The sequence below is a fragment of the Ammospiza caudacuta genome, chromosome 14 (assembly GCF_027887145.1).
Source record: "Ammospiza caudacuta isolate bAmmCau1 chromosome 14, bAmmCau1.pri, whole genome shotgun sequence".
Lineage (NCBI taxonomy): Eukaryota > Metazoa > Chordata > Aves > Passeriformes > Passerellidae > Ammospiza > Ammospiza caudacuta.
In genome coordinates this window covers 11,962,014-11,985,690 of record NC_080606.1, presented here as the reverse complement: position 1 = coordinate 11,985,690, position 23,677 = coordinate 11,962,014, and the positions used below count along the sequence as shown (strand labels likewise).

At 43.5% G+C, this 23,677-nt stretch overlaps 1 protein-coding gene across 1 annotated transcript in view; it reads right to left on the bottom strand.

The window, feature by feature from the left end:
- The window catches only part of NRK (Nik related kinase), an 87,140-nt gene that overhangs the window by 43,592 nt on the left and 19,871 nt on the right, over nt 1-23,677 (bottom strand). The window contains exons 3-10 of the mRNA XM_058814211.1: nt 16,028-16,084; nt 11,079-11,204; nt 10,187-10,297; nt 8,255-8,345; nt 6,016-6,146; nt 3,555-3,609; nt 1,518-1,596; nt 659-834 (exon numbers count right to left, since the gene is read on the bottom strand). Of these exons, the coding sequence (XP_058670194.1) occupies nt 659-834; nt 1,518-1,596; nt 3,555-3,609; nt 6,016-6,146; nt 8,255-8,345; nt 10,187-10,297; nt 11,079-11,204; nt 16,028-16,084 (826 nt within the window). The remainder of the gene's footprint in view (nt 1-658; nt 835-1,517; nt 1,597-3,554; nt 3,610-6,015; nt 6,147-8,254; nt 8,346-10,186; nt 10,298-11,078; nt 11,205-16,027; nt 16,085-23,677) is intronic.

The window sequence follows — 23,677 nt, the reverse complement described above, 5'->3', positions numbered from 1 at the left end:
GGGGAGAGAGGGCAGAGCCATTGGTCTACAGGCCACTTGTCTCTGTCCCCTTTGCACAGCCCTTAGTCTGCCATGCACAGGCATTTTCACAAGTATCACCCCAATTCCTGCACTGCTTCTTCCAGCTTTTGCTCTGAAGGGTAAGGCTGGCATTTGGAACAAATTTTCTTCATACATGCTGTGAAGGAAATGATTCATTATAACATCTGCATTTTACTGGAGCTTGGAGGTCTTTTGTGCACTCTATTTCAAAACACTTAAAGAGCCCTGCTGCCCCCAAAGAACTCACAAGACAAAATTACATGGAGATCCAACAGGCAAATCAATTGGATCTGGGACAGAAATACGAGAGAGAGAGACCAGGAAACACTTGTGGCTCAAGAAAGCAGAGACCCAGATTTCACTAGGAATCCTTGGTCCCTGCTAGCACCAGGGCTGCTCTCAATAACTCAAGCTTCCAAGGACTTTAGCACTAAAACACCATTAAGGACCCAGGCTTCAACAAAGGAATCTTCAAAATGGCCCCACTATTGAGGACAACGCTTTCTCAATTTTCCTGGTTTTAGTATTTCAGCTGCATTTGCCTTGTGCTCTGCTGCCAAAATCTGAAGAGGACATGCTCTCTGAAGTGTGCTTTATTTTGGTTCTGCCATGTTACCCTTCTCTCCTTTTTTCTTCCTTGTCCTGTCCAGGTGGTCCTTGAGCATGATGCGCACTTGCCGCTCGTTCTGCATGTCGCGGATGAAGGAATGCTTCAGCAGGGTCTCCGTGGATGGACGGTGCAAATAATGCTTCACAAGGCAGCTCTCAACAAAATTTAGGAACTTCTTTGACCTAAAAAAGACACAACAGTGGAGAAAGAGTGATAATCCTTTTCAACTTGTGGCCCAAGCACTACCTGAGTGGTGGAAAGCACTAACTTTGCAAGGTTTCCTTCTACACATGATCTGAAACAATTTGAGTTCTGCCACCAGTGAGACTCCTGTGACCAGCACAGTGCTGAAGGTGAACTCCACCTCACCATCCTCTCAGAGGAGTTGTTACCTTGAATTTACATCCTGACCAACAAAACCACAATCTGGCCAACACAAGCCTTTCAAAAAGGCCCTTGACCTTTTGATAAGGTGAAGATTTTCTTTATACACTTAATTTAAAACATAAAGTAATTCTCTGTAGGGCAGGTGACTGCCATTAGCCCCACAACGTCCAAGCAATCTGATAAAGCCCTGACCCCAAGCAGCACATCTAAGCCTTCCTTGCTTACTCTGCAATTTCGGCCACAGACACCAAAATGAAAAAACTGCCACAGTTCAGGCAGAGTTCAAAAAGAGAGGTGTTGTTTCCCAAAGGTCAACTATATCTGCCCTCTGGCTCAATCCAGCTCATAGAAACAGCTTAGGAATCACCTCATAGATAACTACATGATTTAACAAAATCATTGTTTCTGAACAAGAGAGCTAAAAGCCCTCCTAAGCCCACTGCAGCAAAAATACAGGTTTTTTTACACATCTCTTTACCATTTTCTGGATTTCAGCTTTGGGGGTGGGTTCCTTGGGATGAGGAAGAGTGCTCTCATGGGATGCATGTCACACAGGGCTGCAAAGGAAACCACAAATTATGGAAGGATGCATGTACCCCCTGTGACCTCACTTCCCACTTCCAACATCACAGCATCTGCCCCAGAACCCCACCAGGAGGCAACCAAATTCACACTACAGCCAAGAAATCAAGTTTCTGAGTACACAGAGATTTTCAGGTAAAAGAGATTCAAAAGAAAGGTTGCAAAGCAAGAACAAGTACAACTTTCTAAATATTTTATATAAATACAGCTTTGGAAGGACATAAAAAAGCTCATTTTTCCCATACACAAAAGCATGTTTGCACATACACAGAAATTAAACCTGAGATTGAAATATTTATCTAGTTTTTATGTCTGGCTTCTGGTTTCAGATAAATTATAAGCTCCATTTTAACCAAACTCTTTGCCACATTTTTCATGGCATATGAGAAAACTCAGGAAGAAGAAAAGCTGACCCAAAGCACAGAGCTCACAACCTGCCCTGTGGCACAGAGCAGAATGACAGAGCACACATTTCATCCATCCTGTGCTCTGGGAATGGGAGCACCATTCCCAGGTCACAGATTCCACCCCTGCATTCAGAAGCCACCTTCTCTCCAGCCCACTGTACTTCTCTTCAGGGCTACTGTTGTGGAAAGCTGAAATTATGAGGAACTCAGGAGAAAGCAAATACCATCCCCAGGCACTTTGTATGGAATTTTGAGTGTGTTCCATCTAGCAGGGAGAAATGTTGAGAGTAAAAGGTTTTCCTTCACCAGAGCTACTGAATGACAGCTGATAGGAACTACAGGAAGGCTGATTTCTTATAATATTTAGGTGTTCAGCAGTGATGCTCTTAGCAGAAATGAACTTAAAGCATCACAGAACCAGTAGAAGTGAGAAGCTCTGGTAAAGCTTTCCCTACTTTCTATTAATTTCTCAGTCTGCCTCCACCTGCCATTCTCACATTTGGTTCTGGCTTTGACATTTTCCTTGGTATGTTCAATAGAACATGATGCAGTGGCAAGGAGGGGCAGAAGTCTGGTTTCTAGCTCTGGGTTCCAGACACTGTTGTACTACAGTAAACAAAACACAAGGCAACACAATATCATCCACAGTAATTCCCTGTCAAAACTAGGGAAAACATCAAATACATGAGGAACTGGCATGCAAAACTACAAAGTGTCTCCCAGAGAAAACTCCCCATGGACTCATGTCTCAGGACTAAGCTTCAGTCAGGCTAAAGCGCTCCTGAACTCCAGCTGCTACAAACCAAGGCTGATGGGAGAGCAGCCAAGTGGGTTGTTTAAAAACAGCCTACGTGCTCTCAGGCTCAGGCCAGAGTTTGATGGGTTTCATCTCCCTTACTCTCAGCAGTGACCAGATACTCCACACATCCCATCTGCCCTGCAGGAGCTGGGCAAAGCCACCAGCCCCCCATGCCAACAAAAATGCACCCACAGGTCTCTGCCTGACCTGCAGGAGGCTCTCTGGGGGAGTGAGGGGGCAGCAGGCTGGGAAACTGTGGCAATCTGCTCTCAGGCTGAGAGTGGTCATGGATCAAAGCCATTGCATGTGAGTAAATGCCACATTAGTCCCAAAATCTGTCAGAAACAAGTCAGTTTCAGAGTAAAAAAATAACCTTTAGGCCTACCTTCTTCCACTGCCACAATTTTTTTAGTGACCTAAACCCAAAAGGCAATATTTTCTGCTAACATATCAATCACTTCTGCTTAGTTGTATCCACAGGCAGCAATCAACAAACTGATGCTAACAAGAGCTTTAAGAAAAGAAATTTTGTTTTCCCAGGAAATAAAGGCAAGGAACCAAAATACAGACTGAAAGAGTCTAAAAGGAAGAAGAAAGCAAATGAGTCCAAATGAGAAAAAATCACAGAGTGTTTTTAAAGATACAGATAGAACCAGAATTCTGCGCATTAGCCAAGCATGAGTTATTTTAGCAGAGAACAGCCCCACCTTTATACCAAATCACTTACGAGGAGCTCCTTCAGCCATTTCAATAGCAGTGATTCCCAGGGACCACAGGTCACTCTGCAGGAAAAGAAACAATACTCATTGCAGCTTGCAGCATTCAAGCTCAGTTGTTTTACTTGTTTGTTTTCTTCTTGGGTTTGGGTTTTTTTGTTTTTTTTTTTACAGTTTCCCTAGATCTCTCCTGGATCATGTTGTTTTACTTGGAGTGAAAAATATTCTGCTCCCTTCCCAGTCCCTACTGAGCTTTTAGGAAACGTGCTAATAGCCAGAAGCTTGCTATTCCCCATGCAACTCTGATCCATCATTTAAACAGCCAGCCCCAAAATGAGACCTTCTGCATTCAAAAAACAAGAGCCAGACAGAATATAGCAGGCACTGTTTAAATATATGTCCTAAATCTGTTTTCATGAGGCAGCAAGACACAGCAGTGCCTCACCCTTCTCCTCCTGGCCAAAAACTACTCTTGGTTTTAATGCTTGTTTCAGAGCAGTCATTGCTGAGTTTCTACACTGATGGAACAAGAATTGTAGTCAGGCCTTGGGGTCTGATTTTTTTCTGTACCAAGTATCTGGTCACACATTTTTGGGCACATGAGAGAAGAGTACATTGTGCAGTCAGATTTGTGCCACAATGTATGTTCAGCTCAGTTAACAGAGTGGAGTTCTCTTTATCAGCTGATCTGGATGCCAAGGGCCAGGTTTTGATCATGGAAAGTAAATTGCAGCCACCATCAGTGTCAGTAAAAACTTCACACGTTGCCACTTGATTAATCATGTGCATTATTTCACTATTCTTTGTATCTAAATGTAGCCAAATGAGAGGCACATGGCCAAACCATCTTGCAGAGCTTCTCTAAAACTTATCTTTTAAAAAAACAGTGACAGAAAACCTTCAGAGGTTAGAAGGAATAAACCTTTACATGAATAGCAGCTCATGCCCAGCCCAGCACTCTAAATGCAATTTTATCAACACAGCCCTCCCAGTCCAGCTGCTCTGAACTCTTCACACAAGCTGAAAGCCAGTTCACATCAAAGTTTGTGGAGGGATTCAGCAACAAAACTGGCGGGGATTTCACAGATCCACAATCCTGACTTGTAATTAAGTAAATGACTGAAAATAAAGAGTCTTCAAGGGGTAGTACTGCAGGTTTTGAGGACAGTGAGATAAACATCCAGGCTATAAGGAATTTTGGTTTGGAGTTCCAAAGCATGAGAGGCAGACAGGTGTAAGGGAGGATGACAGTGTTTGTAAAGCTCAGTGTGCATACAAACACATTTATGTGGATATATTTGTACTAGTTTTGTCTTGTTTGTTTGTTCTGTTTTTTTTTGAAGAGCAAGAAGTTCCAGAGCAGCTTCCTGCTACTTAGCCCTTCCTACCAGGTGTAAGTCACTGTGGAAAGAGAAGCTCCGTGCCACCTTCTGAGCCACAGCACTGTTTGCAAAAGTGCTTCCAAAACCCTCTGCTGATCAGTTTTAAACTACCATCTGCACTATCTGTTTGGGAGCAGACAAACTAGTATTATTACTGAAGGCAAAGAAAGCTCAAGAATTAGAGCTGCATTCTTTATGATTTTATTTTCTGGTAAGTACACATTCAGAGAAGGAAATAACGGGACAGGGAATGAAGACAAGAGATTAATTTCTCGAGGTTTCAGTAGAAGATTTGTATGATATGGAAAAATTAAAATTCTTTAGTCATGACTGACACACACAACATGACCTCACTGGGCCAGAAAGTCTCAGCAAGGGAGAATCAGAGCCTCTGAATCACCAGGAAATGGAAGCAGTAACAGGATCTTCTCATAAATATTGCTGAAGCCACAGCTGGAAGGAGAGGTACAAAGTGGCAATGGAGAGAGCACCTGAATTAAAAGAGTGACTGTAGGATCACCCAGAGGATTCCTGCTCAGAAAACCATCCCTGGAAAACATGCTGCATGGCAATGCCCACAACTGAAATACAGGAAATTCTGTGCCTCAGCCACCCTGCCACTGACCAGAAACCATTCCAGGATGGGAAACCACTTCCAGTCACATGCTTATGAATGAGCAAAGGGATACTAATTACTGCCAATTAACTCAGGATTCACAGCTGAGTACAGAGCAAAAAGCTCTACCACAGTGTGCAGTAATTTGCCCTATTAATATTACACTACTTCAAGTATTCCTTTGGAACTCCTCTCTTCCTTTCTTTTCTACCCAGACCTGCAAACTCTTAGTACTTTTTTTTATTGTAGAGAAGTTCATGAAAGCGTATTTCATGTACTAAAAATTCAGAAAAAATACTCACAGTGAAACTTCACTCTTAGAAAGAGCTGCCACCCACATATCACAAATATTTCTGTTTATACAGTTCTAGTATTATTGTGGTTTATAAGGCAGGAAGCTTGAACTTTTCAGATGAGCAGGATTTCAGCAATAACCCACACGTTTTCTTACCTTATGGAATGTTTCACACTTACTCTGTAATCATATGTAGAGTCTGGGTTCTCCTCACAAGCAATGACCTCGGGTGCCATCCAATACGGGGTGCCAATAAATGTGTTTCTTCTCCCAATTGTCCTGTCCAGCTGAGCACTTACACCAAAATCCACTGAAAAGCCAAGAAGAGATAAAGAAATTAGCAAAAAGTTGTATCCACATGGCAGAGCATGTGCTTGGTCACTTTCATACTATTTAGAACATCAAAAATTTGCCCTACTATATATATACATATATATATATATATATATAATATATGAAATCTGAGCTCCTCCACCATGTCTTATCCAATAGTTGAGATTTAACTACCTCTTTTTTTCCCTTCTTTTTGACAGAAGAATTAAATAATGCTGAATTATTATTTAAATTATTTATAAATTATTTAGCATGCTAAATCTGCCTGGTGGGTTAGAGGAATTGCTCTACAAGATATTATGGAATAATTTATGCTTAATTTAAATGCTACACTGAGTAGGACTCAAGGTCTTCAACTAGACTGAAATAGGATCTACACACAAGGCAAATTTGGATGTGTCTAATATAGCCACTGTGAAAGCTGGAAAGAACCACTTCATTCTGAGGTGTATGGAATAAATTCTTCCCTACGTTCATACATTATCTCAGAACAAACTGGAGAATCTACTACTTTATTCTCCTCTTAGATCATTATGATGAGTGAATCCTGTGGTTCTCTTTGTGCTGAAAAGGGTGGTACTTTCATAAGGACTGCACAGCAAAATGGCTTTGTTCACATAGGAAAAGGGTCCATACAACCAATAATTATGTGATTGTATTTCTCTTTGAACAAAACCCCAAAATACAGTAATTGCATCCACTGGGATAGCACTGGAGGGATATTCACAGAGGAGACAAAGGAGGGGGAAAGAGAAGGACTGAAAGGACACAGCCCCGTGGTTACCATCAAGGAGCACATTTTCTCATTGATGTCTCATTGCAGATTATCTGCAAGCCAAAATCATTTGCAGTGCTATAATTCCATGTGTCTGCTTAGCAAGAAGGTGCCTCCAAGAAGAAGGTGGAGCTGACCTTTGGGATCATTCTGTGCTTCTGATGGGAAGTGCACACTCACATTGAGGTGGAACAGAATTGGACTGAGAACCTCTTGGCTTTTGAGCTTCTTTTCCTTAAGACACATGAGCTAAATCTCTCTGGAAACATCTTTCTTTCTTCTTTTTTAAAATCATTATACATAGTAAATGTATTTCATTTTTACCCAGAGTTAGAAAGGTTTAACTGTTTTGTCAGCCATGTGATGAAAGGTTGAAGTAGTAATTACACAAGACCATAAAAACACACAACACCCCCATCTTACCTGTTCTAAGAGGGAACAGCTGACAATTAGTACATATGATTTAGAGACTACAAGCAAAATCCTGCCTTCATTGAATTTGACAGCAAAACTCCATTTGACTTCAGTGAAGCCAGGTTTTTGCCACAAGGTTTAACCATAATGAGATTTTTTACTTGCTGCAACCAAGCATGCGACCCCACATCCACAAGCCATGTTTATTACTTGCTCTTTTCCAACTCTACAGTGAATTGTTTTAGTTAAAGAGAGAGGGACTGGAAAGATCATCAAAAATAAGAAGTGTTCCCCTTGAGATTTCTCCTTTAAAACACTTGCCTGTGATGTCTTTCCAAAACATGAAAGACATCTCAAGAGAGATACGTACTTGAGTTTAGTTTTAGGAAGTCAGAAGTTGTCAACACTGACATGTCACAGTAATAAAAGGAAATGAGTAAACCCTCCAACTTTTCTGAGAGATGACTGTTATTCAGTGATAGCCCTTACTCATGAGTAATTCCACTTATTGTCAGGTTTATGCAAATCTCTAAGACTGCTTCCTTTAGAAAAATGGATAAGCAAAATTCGCTCCCCCAACTTTTTTACTCTGGAAGTCTTTTGCATGGCAGGATCCTCTACCAAGGCCTGATGGTGCTGTGAGCTCCTGGGCTGGCTCTGACTGCCTGCACTGCCCTCAGGCTGTGAGGGACACCCTCGCAGAACAGTTTACATTTCCCTTTGCAGAACACTTTACATTTTCAACTCTTTCCACACTACACACACCTTGTAAGCACAAGTATTAATGACACTTGGCACACATCCTGCACTTAGGTTACTGAAAGTTCTCTCTGAGTCAAGATGGAAATCTTAAATTTTAACAAATAGGTTTCCAGCACACATTTAAGGAAACTTACCCAATTTTACTTCTGCATTTTCTGTGAGAAGAACATTCTGCCCTTTAATATCTCGATGGATGACATGGTGAGCATGAAGATGTGCCAATCCCTAAAAGAAAACCGGATTTATTCTTTTTTCCTAACATTACCCTGACTATGGCACTGTTGACTTTTTACACTTTTGCCCTTTTCAGTCTTTATTCATAAGGAAAGTCCTTTAGATGTTATTAGCAACATTTTCAGGGAGGAGAGAGGACAGCAACCATAAATTTGACTCTCTTCTTCACCACAGGCCTGACAGTGGTGGAGCATCTCATGTGAAGAGATGTGTAGCAATATTTTAAATTATTGTAGCAGTATTTAAATTAAAGTGTGAAGAGAACAAGGTAGCAATATTTTAAACTTCTGTTTCAGAATCTAGGGATGCTCCTTACACTCTATGCTAAATGCAAACAAAAGGGAAAAAGAGCAAAGCAGAATGCTCTGTATGAGGACCAGAGACTGCAGCTGGCTGGTTGTAGTGGCCTAAATTTTGCATTCAATAAAATGAGAAATTCAGTGGTAAATGGACTAGAAAAAGTTAAAAATACCATGTCAGGCCTCTTTTTGAATGCAGCAAATATTGTTTTCAATCAGCTGATATTTGTTGTCTTCTCCTGCATTTCAAAATTGCCCATGGTTGAACTATCATAGACATAAAGGAACACACTGAAATAATTCATTATAGCAATCCAGGGATTCTTCACTCACAGCATTTAGCCTCTCTAATATTAATGGCTTCAAACAGAGCTTCCACCCAGCTTGTAAATTTTCCAGAAGGAAGCACTGTCAATCCATGTGCAACTGGGCCATTTTGTCTTGAAACAAGCATGATTAAATCCAATCCCTTGTTTCACCAACATGCTGTTACAGTTCTCAGTTGCATGAGCATAAACCAAACGTTTTAGCATCAATTGTTTTAACAGAGACATTATAGCCACACTAATGAGGAACAACCTGACCACACCACTAAGGTTTTTTCTTTTGAAGAACTCCCCACACTCTTCAGATACAATGATAATCCTCAGGTAGTGCTAAATCCCTGCAAGAAGGCCAATACTCTCAGCTGAGCACATTTCTCAATTGCTATGCCCCAGAAAAAAAGTTTTACCCCTATTCAAGCATTACTTCAGCATGCCAAGTAAATTCCAACTCCCAGAATACGCATTTATCTTACATTATTTAGAAAAGATGTAAAACTCTATTATAGGGAAGACAGATCAGTAACTCTGTAATGGGTTTTGAATTCAGAATGACTGGCTCCAACATCACATTTTTTTTCCAGGCTAGTTCATTAGATTACACTTGGGAATTGTTTTATCCTCTGCGCTTTCCAGGAAAAAAAAAGAAAAAAGAAAGAAAGCAGCCCTAAGCCTGCATGGAATGAAATATAGCCACAAGATTTTCTTGGGGAATACTGTCCCAGCAGGGCCACCTTGAAGATTTTGGAATGCTGTTTAGTCAGCATTGCCTCTAACAGTGTGGAAAAGAGACCCCTGAGTGTGTGCAGGTAAAGGAATTAGGGACAGAAAGATCTTACAACCATGAACAGCTGAAGCACTGAGCAGCAAGATCTCCTGATGTGGAGGGCAGACATACTGAAAACAGAAAATTTATTTCTTATTCTAGGTGCCCAGTGTCTGGAATTTCAGAAGATGGCTATTTGCCACAGGAAAGAGGAATTTTCTGTTCTTCATACAGAAAATGGGATTAGCTACAACAATATGGGATGTCAAGCAGCCATCATGCTGGCTCTCAGGGCTCCTCTGAACTCAAGGACCACAGCCCACGAGCCCCATGGATCACAACCTTTAAACAATAATGCTCATTAGTGACCTATTTTAGCAACCAAAGGCTTGGAAAGGCCTTTTTGTTGCAAATGAGCAGCGAAGCTCTGCTGGCAGGACTCACCCTGAGAACCTCTCTGCAGATGTAAGCAATCCAGTCTTCCTTGAAACAGTTCCCTTTTGTCTTCTTCACCAAGTCGGTGACAGAGCCTGCCCCGCAGTACTCCATCACCAGCTGCAGGGACACAAACACACACAGGGCACCTTTACCCAGCCCTGCCAGGCCAGGGGGACAGCACCTGCAAACACCCACTCCCACCACAGTCCTGCAAGGCAAACTACAGGTGGCCTTCCTGGATGCCAAGTGACTTAAAACCTCATTTTCTGAATCATACACACTGCTAAATAAATAAAAAACCTCACTAGTGCTCCTCTCCTGTTGCAGATTTTAGGTAGATTTTTTTGTTTGTTTGGGTTTTTTTTTTTTTTTTGTATATACAAAATTGGAAAAGCAAGAGTTAACAGCACTGAAAAACACGGGAATTTTTCAAAAATTTAAAATTTCTCATTTTGCCGCAATGCTTTAAAAATCTCGCAGCCAAAATTTGGAGGATTCATTATTCTGCTTTTCCTTACTGCCAATTCCTCTGCTTCCTTTCTTTTTCATTTGAAAAAAGGAGAGGAAAGCAACAAGAAGGAGAGAAGGCGAAAAGGACAAGCTCTTTCACTTCAGTAAAAAAAAATTAGAGAAGAATTTAATTTGGAAAAAAAAGGGTTCAAGCAACAAATCAGAATGACAGCAGCAGTCACATGAATCATAACATACTTTATTCCCATCCTCAAAGGAAATCATAGGGATGGAAGATGTCTAGGGAGCAGTGATTTTTCTCTTTTATATTTTATTCTTCAGAACAATGACTTCAGAGCTTCACTGAGACAGAGTCCAAGACAAGCATGCTGGAACTCGAAAGAAGGGGCTGTAAATCTGATGAGCAGAAATGACACTGAACACTTACCCAGAGCTGATCATCTTGGCCTGCAGGACTTTTCTTTACAAAAGCCCCATAATATGTAGCAATATTCCGGTGATGGGAGTACTTCTTCAGCATGTTTATCTCCAACTTGATTTCCTCCTCTTCATTCTGTAACAAAAAAAAAGAGAGCAGGAGGCTCCTTAGGGGACTAGAGATCATGGAGCCCAGAGCTGCAAAGCAACCTCTGTCTTTGGCCACTGTGAGCAACCTGGTCTGAATCCATGGCTGACCCTGAGCAGGGACCAGAGTTACTCTGGGATTATGAAAGTGCAGCTGAGAGATCTGCTCTTAAACTGACAACTCAATCACCCTGATCCATGGGGCTAAACCAATGAATTGCTAGGGTTTGACCTAAAGAATCAAAAATGTCCCCACTCAGGCATAAAAATTGCACATTGTCTCCTCAGGGAGCTCAGACAGTTCCTGTTACTCCCCCATTTATGGCTTCTGCATGCAGTAATTGAGTCTCGGAGAATAACCAGATTCAAACAAAAATAAAATTGTTCCTAACACTCCATTACTTAAATACTTGGAAAAGCACTGAGTGCACACATCAGACAATCTGTCTTCCCAGTCCTGTGGAGGGTCCTGCTGGGAGGAAACCAAAGCCAAGCAAGAGGTGACTTACCACAAATCAAACCCCAGCCTAAGCCAGGGTTACGATCTGCTCCTTCCTTACAGCTGTGAGCCTGCCCTGTCCGTACCAAGGCTTCTCCCCTTCTAACACCAAGCCATCCATGAAGCTCCTGGCATGCTGGGGGCTAGCACACCCCAAACATCATCTTCCAGGCACCAGCTGCCTGTTTTCTCTCGGTTTCAGTCTTGCCAGGGCAGACATCCTCTTCTGCCCATACAACATTGTGCACAATAAGACAACTAGTGGAAGTGCAAGTTTTAATAATTATGTTAGAAGGAAATGCCCTTTTTCAGGGAGAACTGCTTGATTTGGAAAGGCCCCCTCAGAGCTGGCTGGCTATGGTACACAACACCCAGTGAAACACACCCAGGTTTTGCCATCTCACTCACTTTAATAGGAAGTGAGTGTATAAGGTATCCTTGTATCAGTTAAAAGGAGTACCAAAAACTTGAAAATTCATTTACCTTGTTGTAAAACATCCCAGTCAGCACTTACTAGTCAAAGGGAAAAAAAAAAGAAGAGGCAGCAAGAACAACTCAGCCCCAAAGGACATTTTTCTGTGCTTTTCCTCTATTTTCCAGTAGTTTTGCCATTGAAGCATTCTTTTAACCACCATAATGGCCTGCTTACAAAGCCAGACACATTGACCTTTTTACCTGGAGCAACCCATTAAAGCTAAATGACAGGCTAAAGCCAAACTCTCTCAAGAACGGGCATATGATGTGTCTAATTAAACTTGACCACACAAAAATCATTCCCAACAGAAAGGACCAGTAAGTTTTTCCCAGTAACATCAACACCCAGGAGACACATTACCAGACCAAAGGCTAAGCCTTCAGAGATGTAAAATAACTCTAGTTGAAGCTAAATAGGCTATTTCAGGTTCCCTAATAATCTTTGTTGAACATAGGCTCTCAAGCTGCACACATTATAATAAATAGTTAATTTATCTTTTGTTTGCAGTTAGGGAGAAAGAAGGACCCTTAATCCTGATGCAGCCCCGGATGTTGCATAACTGAATTAGTAAGGCTGAAGAGGAGCCCAGTGCAACACCTGGAGTGTCCAGCAGAAATGAGAGCTGGCTGCAGACAGCAGGCAGGAAATCCTCAGGATTCTCTGCACATGGGAAGGGCACAATCAGAGAGAGGTGAGAGCCTGAGGGGTACAAGGCTCTGCTCCCTTTGGAGCTCCAGACAGTGCACGAGAAAGGGCGGACACAAGCAGGTAAGGAGGAGGCAGAGAATCAGGACATGAGAACTGTCATCCTGGACCTGACCACAAGGGTTCTGCCATCTACACAAGCTTCAGGATCTTTAGGGAAGAAGGGCAGAAAGAGGAACAAACAGGGAGGATTCCTTTCTTCCTCTGCTGTCCCTCCTGCATTCTGCCCGCTCCTGCAAATGTGTGGAGGCAGAACACTCATCTTTGGTAAAAGCCTTCTGTAAATTACTTAAAATATTTACAGATGTGAAGGGTTTGGGGTTTTTTAACTCTGCCCATCAGCATGAAATTTGCCCAGGTGGAGCCCAGCTCCCTGCAGTGCCCTCAGCACCAGCCTGTAGATTTCACAAAGTTCCCCTTGGGGAGCTGGCAAATCCCAGCCACTTCCTCATAGCTGCTGCCTCTTTTTCAGCTCTTCATCCTTTACGCAATTAATTTCCTGGATGTTGGAACCATGCTGGCAAAGCTCTTATCCAAGTACTTTCTATTCCTCTGCAATCTGATCTCCATGTTTTTAAAAGAAAACCAAGCCTGTGTCTGTCCATGAACACAACCTGGGTACCCCACAGGCTCTTCCACACCCACTGGCAAGAGCCAGAGGAGCTCACAGGGGTAATGTGTATCTAGGACCAGCAAAATTCAATTCCTGCTTTCTCTTGTGTCTTTATTTACCCTGAAGGCAGAACCTGATCCCTCCCTGCACCTGTTTGTCCTTCCCTTGCCCATCCTGGCCTGCAGGGCCCAAGCACCACTGCCCAGCACAGCTGAATGCCTTGGGGAGACATCAGGGAGACATCACTTGGAGCAGGCAGCAGGCTGAGCTTCAGGGGCTGGGCAAAGGGCTACAAAGGACAGCAGCTGGGCATTTCACAGACCAATGCACTCTGGCTTCCCAGTGCCTTGGTGAGTTTGGATAAAAATGCTCTGTGCTATGGAAAGCCAAGGCAGAAGGGTAAAGGTGAGTGATTGTGCCCCATGGGCCATGTCATGAGGAGCTGAACCCAGACCTGCTGAGCCTCAGTGCCATGTACACCCTTCAAGCACAGTGACCATGGACAAAAGCACCCTCAGCTTCTCAGTGCACACTCAGAATTTCCACTTGCTACCAGCCCTCTTGCCAGCATCACCAGCAGCCCATGTCCCAGGGGTCTGCTCATAAATAAAGCTGCTGAAGGAAAGGAAGCAGCTCACAGATGTGCAGGTGCACAAAGCTGTTTGCTTCACAAACCAACACTCCTGGCACAGATGGCTGCGTGCACAGAGATGACAAGTTCATGATCAAAGGCTGTTTTTGAAGATGTGGGCCTATCTGCAGTGGCATTAGAGCTAGAAACACACTCCTCAGACCACAACTGGAAACGAGATCATCGGCCGATAAATACCGCACCAAGGGACCCCTTAGTACTGGGGCAGGTCGAACAACAAGTTTCACATTTAAATGTTATTTTGCTCTCTAGAAAGAATGAAATCAAAGACAGATGGAGGATGATGTGTTGGAGAAGAGCTCTTTGATCACCTGCTCCGCTGGCTGAAGAGACAAGCAGCAAGAATCCAATCTCCCTGCAAGCACTCTGCTTGTCTGGCTCTGTCAGAAAACAGGAAGCAGAGCCTGCCTGGAGAGGCACATGAGCACACGTTGCCATCAGCTCCCCTTTAACCATTTCACAGGGCTCCCCCCACCCCCGTGCAACTCAACACAGCAGCACTTCCTGACAGATGTCCAGGGATCCCACAATGACCACAGCATCCTGCTGCTGCTCTTAAGAAACCAGCCTGGGGCTGCAGCTCATGACAGCAAAGGGCAGATTTGCTGAGCTCTTGGAGTGCCCCAGATCTGAACAACCACAGCTGGAGCTGGGCAGGCAATTTCTGATGAAATGACTTCTTACTGGAAAAAGGAACCCTGAAGATTTGGTGAAAGAATCAGAATCTTTTGGTGAACAAAAGTGGCAGAAGTAGCAGAAGTGACTGCATCCAGACATGCCAGTGCCCTAGCAGCAGGAATACAGCCAACTCTGCACTAGGAAAGTGGAAATAGGAGCAGAAAGCCCTGCACTCACCCTGTGCCAAGCCCAGAAAGCAGGAACAATTGAGCACAGTTGAGCTGGAATTGTTCAGGGTTCAGTGGGGGAAGAGCAGCAGGGCAAATCCCTTTGGGCAGTTGCAGTAACATGCTCCTCACCTTCCCATGAAGGGTCTCAATTGATAACAGCACACCCTGCCATCACTGCCCTCAATCAGGACAGGCTCCCCAGCAGGCTCTGTCACCTGCAGACAACTTTGTTTTGTTCTCAGAATCCTGCAAGCCCACTAAGGTAATTCCTAACACAGGACCATTTCAATTTTATTTCCAAGTAAGTAGGCATTGCTGGATGCTGCCAAACCAGACTTCTAGGAAACTCAAGAGGAAGAAGCAGGGACTCTCGTCAGCCTTCCTGGGGCTCAGGCTAATGTGGTCTCAAGGAGGCAAACTGCTCCACTACTGGCTGTGCTCTTAAAAGGAGACACAAAAGCCAATATTGAGGAACTTGCTCAACACCCTGTTTCAGCACCGACACCCATTTATAAATGTAACACAGTGCCAATTAAACTGTCTGCTTCCCTCATCTGTCAAATCACAATAAAAAAGCACTACATTTGCATTTCTAACATGATCCTGCTTGCTGGCTGTCAGGGCACTACTCTGAGCAACAGCTGGCATGTGAGGGGATAGGATGTGATGAAACACAGCAGAGGCAGTGCAGAGATACAGGAAATCTTTTAATTGCTATCTCTGAAAGTAGATAATCAACTAGAAATAAGCAGGAAGAGACTTCTTGTCTTTGATATTATTGAACACCAAAATATATGGCAATGTACTCCCTTATTGCTTTGTCACCATTAGTCAGCCACACTTAAAAAATATGGTTATGTTAACACCACTCAGTACTTTATAATACACAAACTGGTGCTCAGGAACCATGATTTACATCAGTGGATCTTCTTTCATGAGCTGTCCACCTTCTCATGATCTGATTATTTATTTTTCCTTGCTGCTTAACAATGACCTTATTATTTCTGGTTTTGCACTCACCTCAGTAACATTCATCACTTTGATTGCTGCCAGCTGCCCAGTTTTAACATGGCGACCCTGTTAAAACAACAGAAGACACTGTGTGAAACATGTAGGCAAACTGAATACATCAACAAATTAGGCCTCTAACAATCAGGTTTGACTAATTGCTTTCAATCATGTTCAAGGCAATGTTCTAGTTGGAGGTGTCCTTGCTGCAAGGGGGTTGGACCAGGTGACCTTTACGAGATCCCTTCCAACCCAGACTATTCTATAATTCTACGTACCAAACAACCTTTCAGTGACACAAAACCACCAAGGTGAAGTTTGGTGATGTGTTACCAGAGCCACACCCTTACTGTACTCTGAATTTAACAGAGTTATCTCTTCCTTTCAGCACAAAGGAAGCAGCAGTGCTGGGACAGCTCTGTTCTCACAGCACAACACGGCCCAAGCTCACAGGCCTCCACCTAACTTCTGTTCCACACGTGATGCCAGCCCTCAAGCTCCTCTTCCAGGAAATCTCAGCACAGCCTCAGAATGTCTGAACAAGCCACGTTCCTGTCCTGCCGTCCATGGTGGAGAGTGCTGGGAAGCTGGAAGGCATTGGGGAGGTGGCTCTGTCCCCACCTTGACCCCTGACATGTCCTGGCAAAACTCTGGGTTCCAGTACATCAATCTGGTAACCTCTATGTGGCTGCCAAGAAACTAAAGTTTTATGCATGTGTTTGGTTTTTATTCAATTATTTTTTAATGCTTTTTACTTCAAAATGCTTAGTTTTTATAATTCTTACTTCAGCTGAGTTAACTACATCTCAGTTAGTATCTCAGCTACTTCCCCAAAATCATGCAAGAGCTTTGAATTTAAAAATGTCATTTTCTGTGATGGTGGGGAAGAACTAACCCAGGACTTTGACTGTGTGAGTGCCTACATATGTCCACAGTTCATTATGGAATGCCCACACCCCAAAGTCACTTTTAAACAACAGACAGCTGGTAACTCCACTCAAGTAATAGGCTTGGTTTTGAAAACACAGCTGGGTAAAGGAAGGTAATAGGAAATAAAGCTATTAAAAGAGCAAACTTGCTACTGGGAGTGACAAAATGTGATTCACAAGAAACCCACATGCGAATTTTGCTGTCAGCTGCAGTTTCTTGCTTTGGTGAGGTCAAGCTGCTCAAAGATACCACAGATGAAGCCTTTCACCACGATAACCAGCACTGACCTCACACTGGAAGATAGTATCAACAGATTTGAATAGGCAGTGGGTTTGCTGTACATCCCAGCTTATCACTTCCATCAGATGTTCAGAAATGGGTTTGAAGCTTTGAGACCGCAATTTTATTCCCAAAATAGAGGTGCCTGCAAAGCTGTATATCAAAATAACTAACTGACAGCAGTTAAGGAAGCCACTGGAAATCAGGAAATCAAATATGAAATGCTGCAGTTTGCAGACAAAATGATTTGCAGGTGCAATTTACACCCACAAAATTAAAAGCTGGGTTGATGTAATTTAAAAACCCAGGTTCTATCTGCACAAAAGTGCACACAAATGTTATTTCTAAGATGAAGCAATTTTGCATCAAAGAAAAATGATTCCTCATTCTCAGGCAATATGTCACAGTCATGTTTTCTTTTACAAAAAACTAAATCCTGCTGAGTTTTTTGTGTATTTAAAGGTGTCCTCTTTCCATGGAAACACTCCTGGGATTGCAAAGCCTTTTGTCATGAAGTAGAATGATAGGATTTACCCATCAGCAGAGAGCTCAGGAGGAAGACAAACAGGGCACCCTCTCCCCAGGCCACACAGACCTTGGTGGGTGAGTGTGGATGGGCTGTGACCATGCCAGCCCAAAGGATGCTGGTGTTGGGTCAGCATCCATCCCAACGCTGGTCAGCAAGTTCAAAAATAATCAGTGAGTACTAGGCTAACACTGCACTTGAATATTCATCAGAATAAGGGACAGGGAAAGGCTGGGCATTCAGTCCTGGTGTCAAAGCATAACTCCTGGTCAAGTTGTCCCTCTGTGTAACAGATATTGGTCATTTTGCTGCCACAGTAATTTCCACTGGATGCAAAACCTGCTGCTCTCACTTATCACTATAAATGTGAATAGTAACCACCCCCCCCCCCCCCAAGTTTGGAAAATCTTATTTATGTGGAAAAAAAATAGCAAGTCCTTTTATTTTATGAGTTGTGATTCACCTTTCTTAAAAAATATATATGTCCCTGTTAACTAAGATGCACAACTCAATCCTGCTCCTGCATTAAGGCACAGACTGTGACTGTGCTGGCAGTTCAGAACAAAAATTACAGATTTCTCAGTATTGGTCTTTTAAACTGTTTGGAGTCAATGTTCCTTAACATGTCTAGAAGCAGTAAACATCCTGAACCCAGCCCTGGGCTTCTTGCTGAGAGACAGAGAGTAATGCCTTAGCAAGGGAAGATTTCAGTGCTGTCCCTTATTTTTTTCATTTATCAATGAATCTCAGAGGTTAGCCAGAGTTCATGGGAAATCTCACATTGCTGCTTCTGCTGAAGCTACTAAGTTGAGCATGTGTGAATTGTTTTGAGAAAAGTGGTGTTTTGATTTTTGTTTAAAGCTTCCAGGAGCAAACTGGCTGTTTTAACTTTTTCCCAACCGAATGAGATGAGCTGATTCATTCACTTCCAGTGACATGACAGGCTGAAGTCATCCTTACTGATTTAATCTGAGAAGAACAAGAGGCACTGCCCTCCCAGCCCTCTGCTCACTCTGCCTCTGCCCATCCTCTCCAGATCATTGCAGTTCAGCCTGCTGTGATTCCAGATCCTCCACTGCACATTTCCCCAGAAACTGGGCAAGGGCTGGAATGGTCTGTGGGCTGGTTTCCCTAATAAAAGGTTTAATCTTTCACCCAAATGCTCAGTATAAGAGCTCTGGAGAATGTAGTGAAAACATCCAACAGCCATTTGCAACACCCATATTCCTGCCCAGGAGTACAGCATCAAATTCTATCACAGAGCTTAGACACGAACAATTCTGAGGCTCAATGCCTTTCTAAAATTGAAGTTCCACCCTTCATTTTGATGAGGTATCCAAGCTGGAAAAAATTCTCCCATTAGCTTTGAGTCCAGCTAAATTCCTGGTCTCCTCCAGAAAATATTTCTGCATAGTCTGCTGCAGTTGCCAGTTACTCACTACAGCAACACTCAGCAAACCTGAAGCCAGCACACACATTTTTCAAATCTACACACTGCTCATTGCAGCCAGACTTGTGGGAGATGCTTGATGCCAAAGATCTGGTTCTGATGAGCTCCAACCCTGCATTATCACTGCAGGGAGAGGTACATGGAACAGGGCAGATTGCTCAGTGTTATTTCTGTTGGATGTGTATTTATTTTTTCACCTTAGATAAAGGAACTGCTTATCTACGCCCCTCACTAAGGGTCAAGGCACATATTTTTCTATTTGCATCCAACAAGAGTGTCAACATTAGCAGCCAGCTGATAAAGGGGCTTTACATGAATTAAGTATATTTACAAAATGATGCATTCAGTCACGTACAACACCTTTTCCTCTTATGTTCCAAAAAAAATTTTGGACAGTCCCTGGCTTGGGCCATGATTACAAGAAGAGACCCAAGGTCCCAGTGAGTTTATAGGGCTGCAAGTCACAGGCAGAGAGGTTGGTTTGACAGCTTCCCTCCCAGATCCTGCACATATCTCTCTTCCTGGGGGTGGGAAACAGCTCCCATCAGCTTCCCTCCCCACCTGGGATCCGACAGATTGGAGTGGACAATTGCAAGCCCAGACAGCAGAAGGCAGCTGTCCACTGGAGTGCTGCACACCGTGCCAAGGCAGCCACGGCAGCCCCAGCACAGGCTTCCTTTCTGGCTCTCATCAATGCTCACGTGTTTCTGGGCCTGTCTGGTGGAGCTGTCCCCACGTAACCGCAGCAGGGAAAAGCGCCTGAGAAAGGCAGGGACTGCCTGCTGCAGGACACCAAGGCAGCGCAGAGCTGGGGCATTTCACACACCAGAAGTCCTTGTTCTTGTCCCTGTCCTTGCCTTCTTGTCTGCAACCAGAAGCAGCACAGAGTCAGGTGCCTGTGTGCAGGGACACCTCTAGAAAACCAGAAGACTTGGACACTTCAAGTTTGCACCTTTGTGCCCTCATGAAGGGCCATTTCATACCAAACACACTCTGCTATCAGGCACGGACCCCAGAACTACCACAAGAATAGGGGACTCCTGGCTGACCCATCACTGCCTGCCTATGTAATCCTGAAAGCTGGTAAATACCACAGCTTTAACTCTTGGGACCTTCTCTGGATGTTCAAGACTTGCACTGTAAAGCGAGATGTGGCTGTTGGAGGTGTGGGACTTTGGCAGACAAGGTCCTTCTCCAGCAGACAATCCTTATGGGATAACAGATGCAGCTTGTGGCCATCCGCCCTTGGGGAGCGAGGTGAAAGCACAGCTGTGTGCTGCAAGCTCTCACCGAAAGTGAACTCGAGCAATCAGATTTCCTGTTCCAAATGCACTGATGAACTTTGAAGTGTGAGCCCATCTGTGTGGCCCTGCAGGGCGGGCAGCCTGCCAGCTCAGCCCTGTGGGACCGGTCCCCACCCTTTCGCCCCTCTCCATCCTGCAAATACAAGAAAAGCCTTTAAGAGATAATGCAGGCAGTGAACAATGCTCTGTGCAGGGATCCAGGAAACCCTCTGTCCTATTCCACGTGACCTTAATGAAGTCATGATCCTTCTGTTTCCTTTCCACCCGCATAGGACTCTTCTAGTCAGACCCAGTTCTTCAGAAGGGATGAGGGATGTTTGCTAAGCCCAGCCCCAGAGCAGTGGGAACAGGAGCTCTGCCTGTTCACACTGCAGGCAGGCAGGAGCAGCCTCCCATGGGGCTGCACTGTGCTCCCCAGTGGGTCAGCACGGCAGGGAGAGGAGAACCCCAAAAATATAAAACCTGCAGACAGGCTGCCCCTATGCAGCAGCTTGGACACAGCCACTGTTGTGCAGTAAAAGGCTCCTCGTACAAGCATCCTGCTGTCCCTCAGGGTCTTCATGACGTTAACAAGTGGTCAGGGCTTGCACACCTGGGCTGAGTCACCTGAGAAGACAGTTTTTAGGTGAGCTCTATCAGCAGGAGCAGTCCATACCTCACACAGTCATGGTAGGAGCTCTCCAGCTAAAAATACAGCAGTAATGCAAAACCTGAAAGGACCTTCCAGGAATATATTCCAAGGAAGAAGTAATTAAGAGCTTATAGCTTGTTTTTGTTAGTTAATGGCCCAAGGCAAAATTCAGAGTAAGTCATGCACTGAATACTAGCTCTGGATTTCAGGAACGATTCCTTTCATCAGAGGCTATGACATGTAATCCACGTCAACTCTGATAGTTTAAAACCCCTCCAAAAACACAAACACAGAAAAATGCACAGACCCCCTCAAACCACAAATGCCTTGGACAGATGGACACCAGTTTCACAAAGCCTTTTTTTTTTTTTAAACGCCCCACAAAGACCTCAGGACACCAGCCAGGTGGGAGCACAGCTATCATTTTGGTTACAGCTTCATCCTTTTAATCACAAACTCAGGCTGCAGAAAGCCTCCTGTGATTGACATTATAAAGTTTTGGTGCTTCCTGCCAGGGAAAGCAAAGCACATCACCCAAACACTGCAAAACACCACCCTTGTCCTCTGCTGGCCAGTGCTGAACAACAGAATTAGTAACACACTGCAGATAACCAAGACAGGCTCCTCAAGGTTCATGTGGTACTGGTCTTTTTTCCTCCTATATGCTAAACTCTACTCTGTGATTTTTCTAAGAAGTCAGCTAAAATTTATCACTTTAGGCATAGACCATACCAATAAGTCAAATGTTATTTCACATATCCCAGAACTTGGGTTGCAAAATATCATCAGCACTAAACCCTAAAATGCCTGCATGTAGATATATAAAGAATGGAAGTTAATTAGTAACACCCTGTGTTCTTTAAGACAAAGGCTGCTACCGTTATGAAGAAATATTAGGGATATATATGATTTATAGAGGGATTTAAAATTATTTTTAAAACCCTAAAATGTTACACTGAATTCCAAATTTAAAAAATATAATTCTGTAAAGCTTATCACATTTACATAGTAAAAATGTATTGAATATTCAGTGAAAAACAAATTCTTTTCCTCACAAACACCACCACCCTATTTATGTGCAGAACATGTCATTTTATCCCTCCCACTGCTTTTCTCTCCCCCCCTCATATCAGGAGTGGGAATGTATTTGTGCTCACTCAAAGTGAAAATATTAGTTTTATGAATTTTTCCAAATGAAGTTTTAGATGTTTCAGGGGTAAGATGTAAAAAAAAGAAAATCAGGAAATTCACTAAGAGCCCCTACTTGTGTCACATGTTTAAAGAAACAAAAAAAAATTATCACTGTAAATCATAATGCCACTGAAGATAACCAAGTTGGCAGTGGTATAGGAGAACTTCCTCTATACTAAAATAGCTCACATTAGCCCAGAGAAGAGATTAGAAAATACAACCTCCACCAGTCACTTAAAATTCTACCCACATGCACATTGTCTACAAGGGAGGGATGGATAAAGGTCATTTCAAAAGGACCAGATCAAATCACCTTGATCTCTGGAGGAAAACAAGAATTTTTAATCCCCACTGTAAATGTCTGTACCACAACCCTCCTGAACTGTAAAACCCAAGAGGCACCAGAAGCAGTTTTTCTGCTCAGGTTTTTTTTTATCCTTTCAGTTCCTATTTCCTCCCATTGTATGAGTGGAAACACAGATTGTTTGCTTTGCCTAATGTTTGTCTGTGTCTGACTGCAGACCAGTGGGAAAAGAAAATGAAACAAAGGAACAAATTCAAGCTCTTTCACGAACACATATTTGAATATTGACATTTTTTGCAATATCAGTATGTTCACTTGCTCAGATTACCATCCTCATCCAAAACATGAACCACTCAAGGCTACTGCATGCTTGTATGAGAAGGGACTAGGGACTGATGCTTTGGGATACTGAAACCTGCTCCCAAATGGGTCATTCTCACTGTGATCAGCAAGATCAAGCAAAGCACCAAGCTCTTTTGAAAATATCATTCTAGCTATAACACAGAGAGGTTCGTCCTCTACTGATTTGACATGGGTGGTGTCTGCAGAAGAACAGCCCATGTAATCTTCTGCAGCTCCATGCTCATTTGGAGGGAAGTTCCCATTCCTGTGGCTTCTCCTTGCTCAGCTCACATGCAGACATGATGCTTTAGACCTCCAACTGCTACTTAAAGTTTCTGAACAATGTGAGCAATGTGCAAGACAGAGAGCAGGAACACTTCTCCTGGGGCAGGTAAAACCAGGGAGGCCTGTCCTGGGAGAGCTGCAGCCCACAGAGCACCTTGGAGGAACAACCTTCCCTTGCCACATTTGGGGTCAGCTCTGGAGGCAGAGCTGCTCCTGGTGAAGGACCAGACTCCCACTGACTTTGATCAGGTCCAGTTTCCATCTGGTGGTGCTTCAGTAGCATCTGAGGGGATGGCAAACACCAAAGCTCCAGCTTCCCTCTGTTCAGAGGTCATCCAGGTGTTGAGTTTAGAGGGAACTGCTGCCAACACAGAAAGAAAAGCAACATTTTGGGGCCATATGTGGGTCGAGTAACTCAGA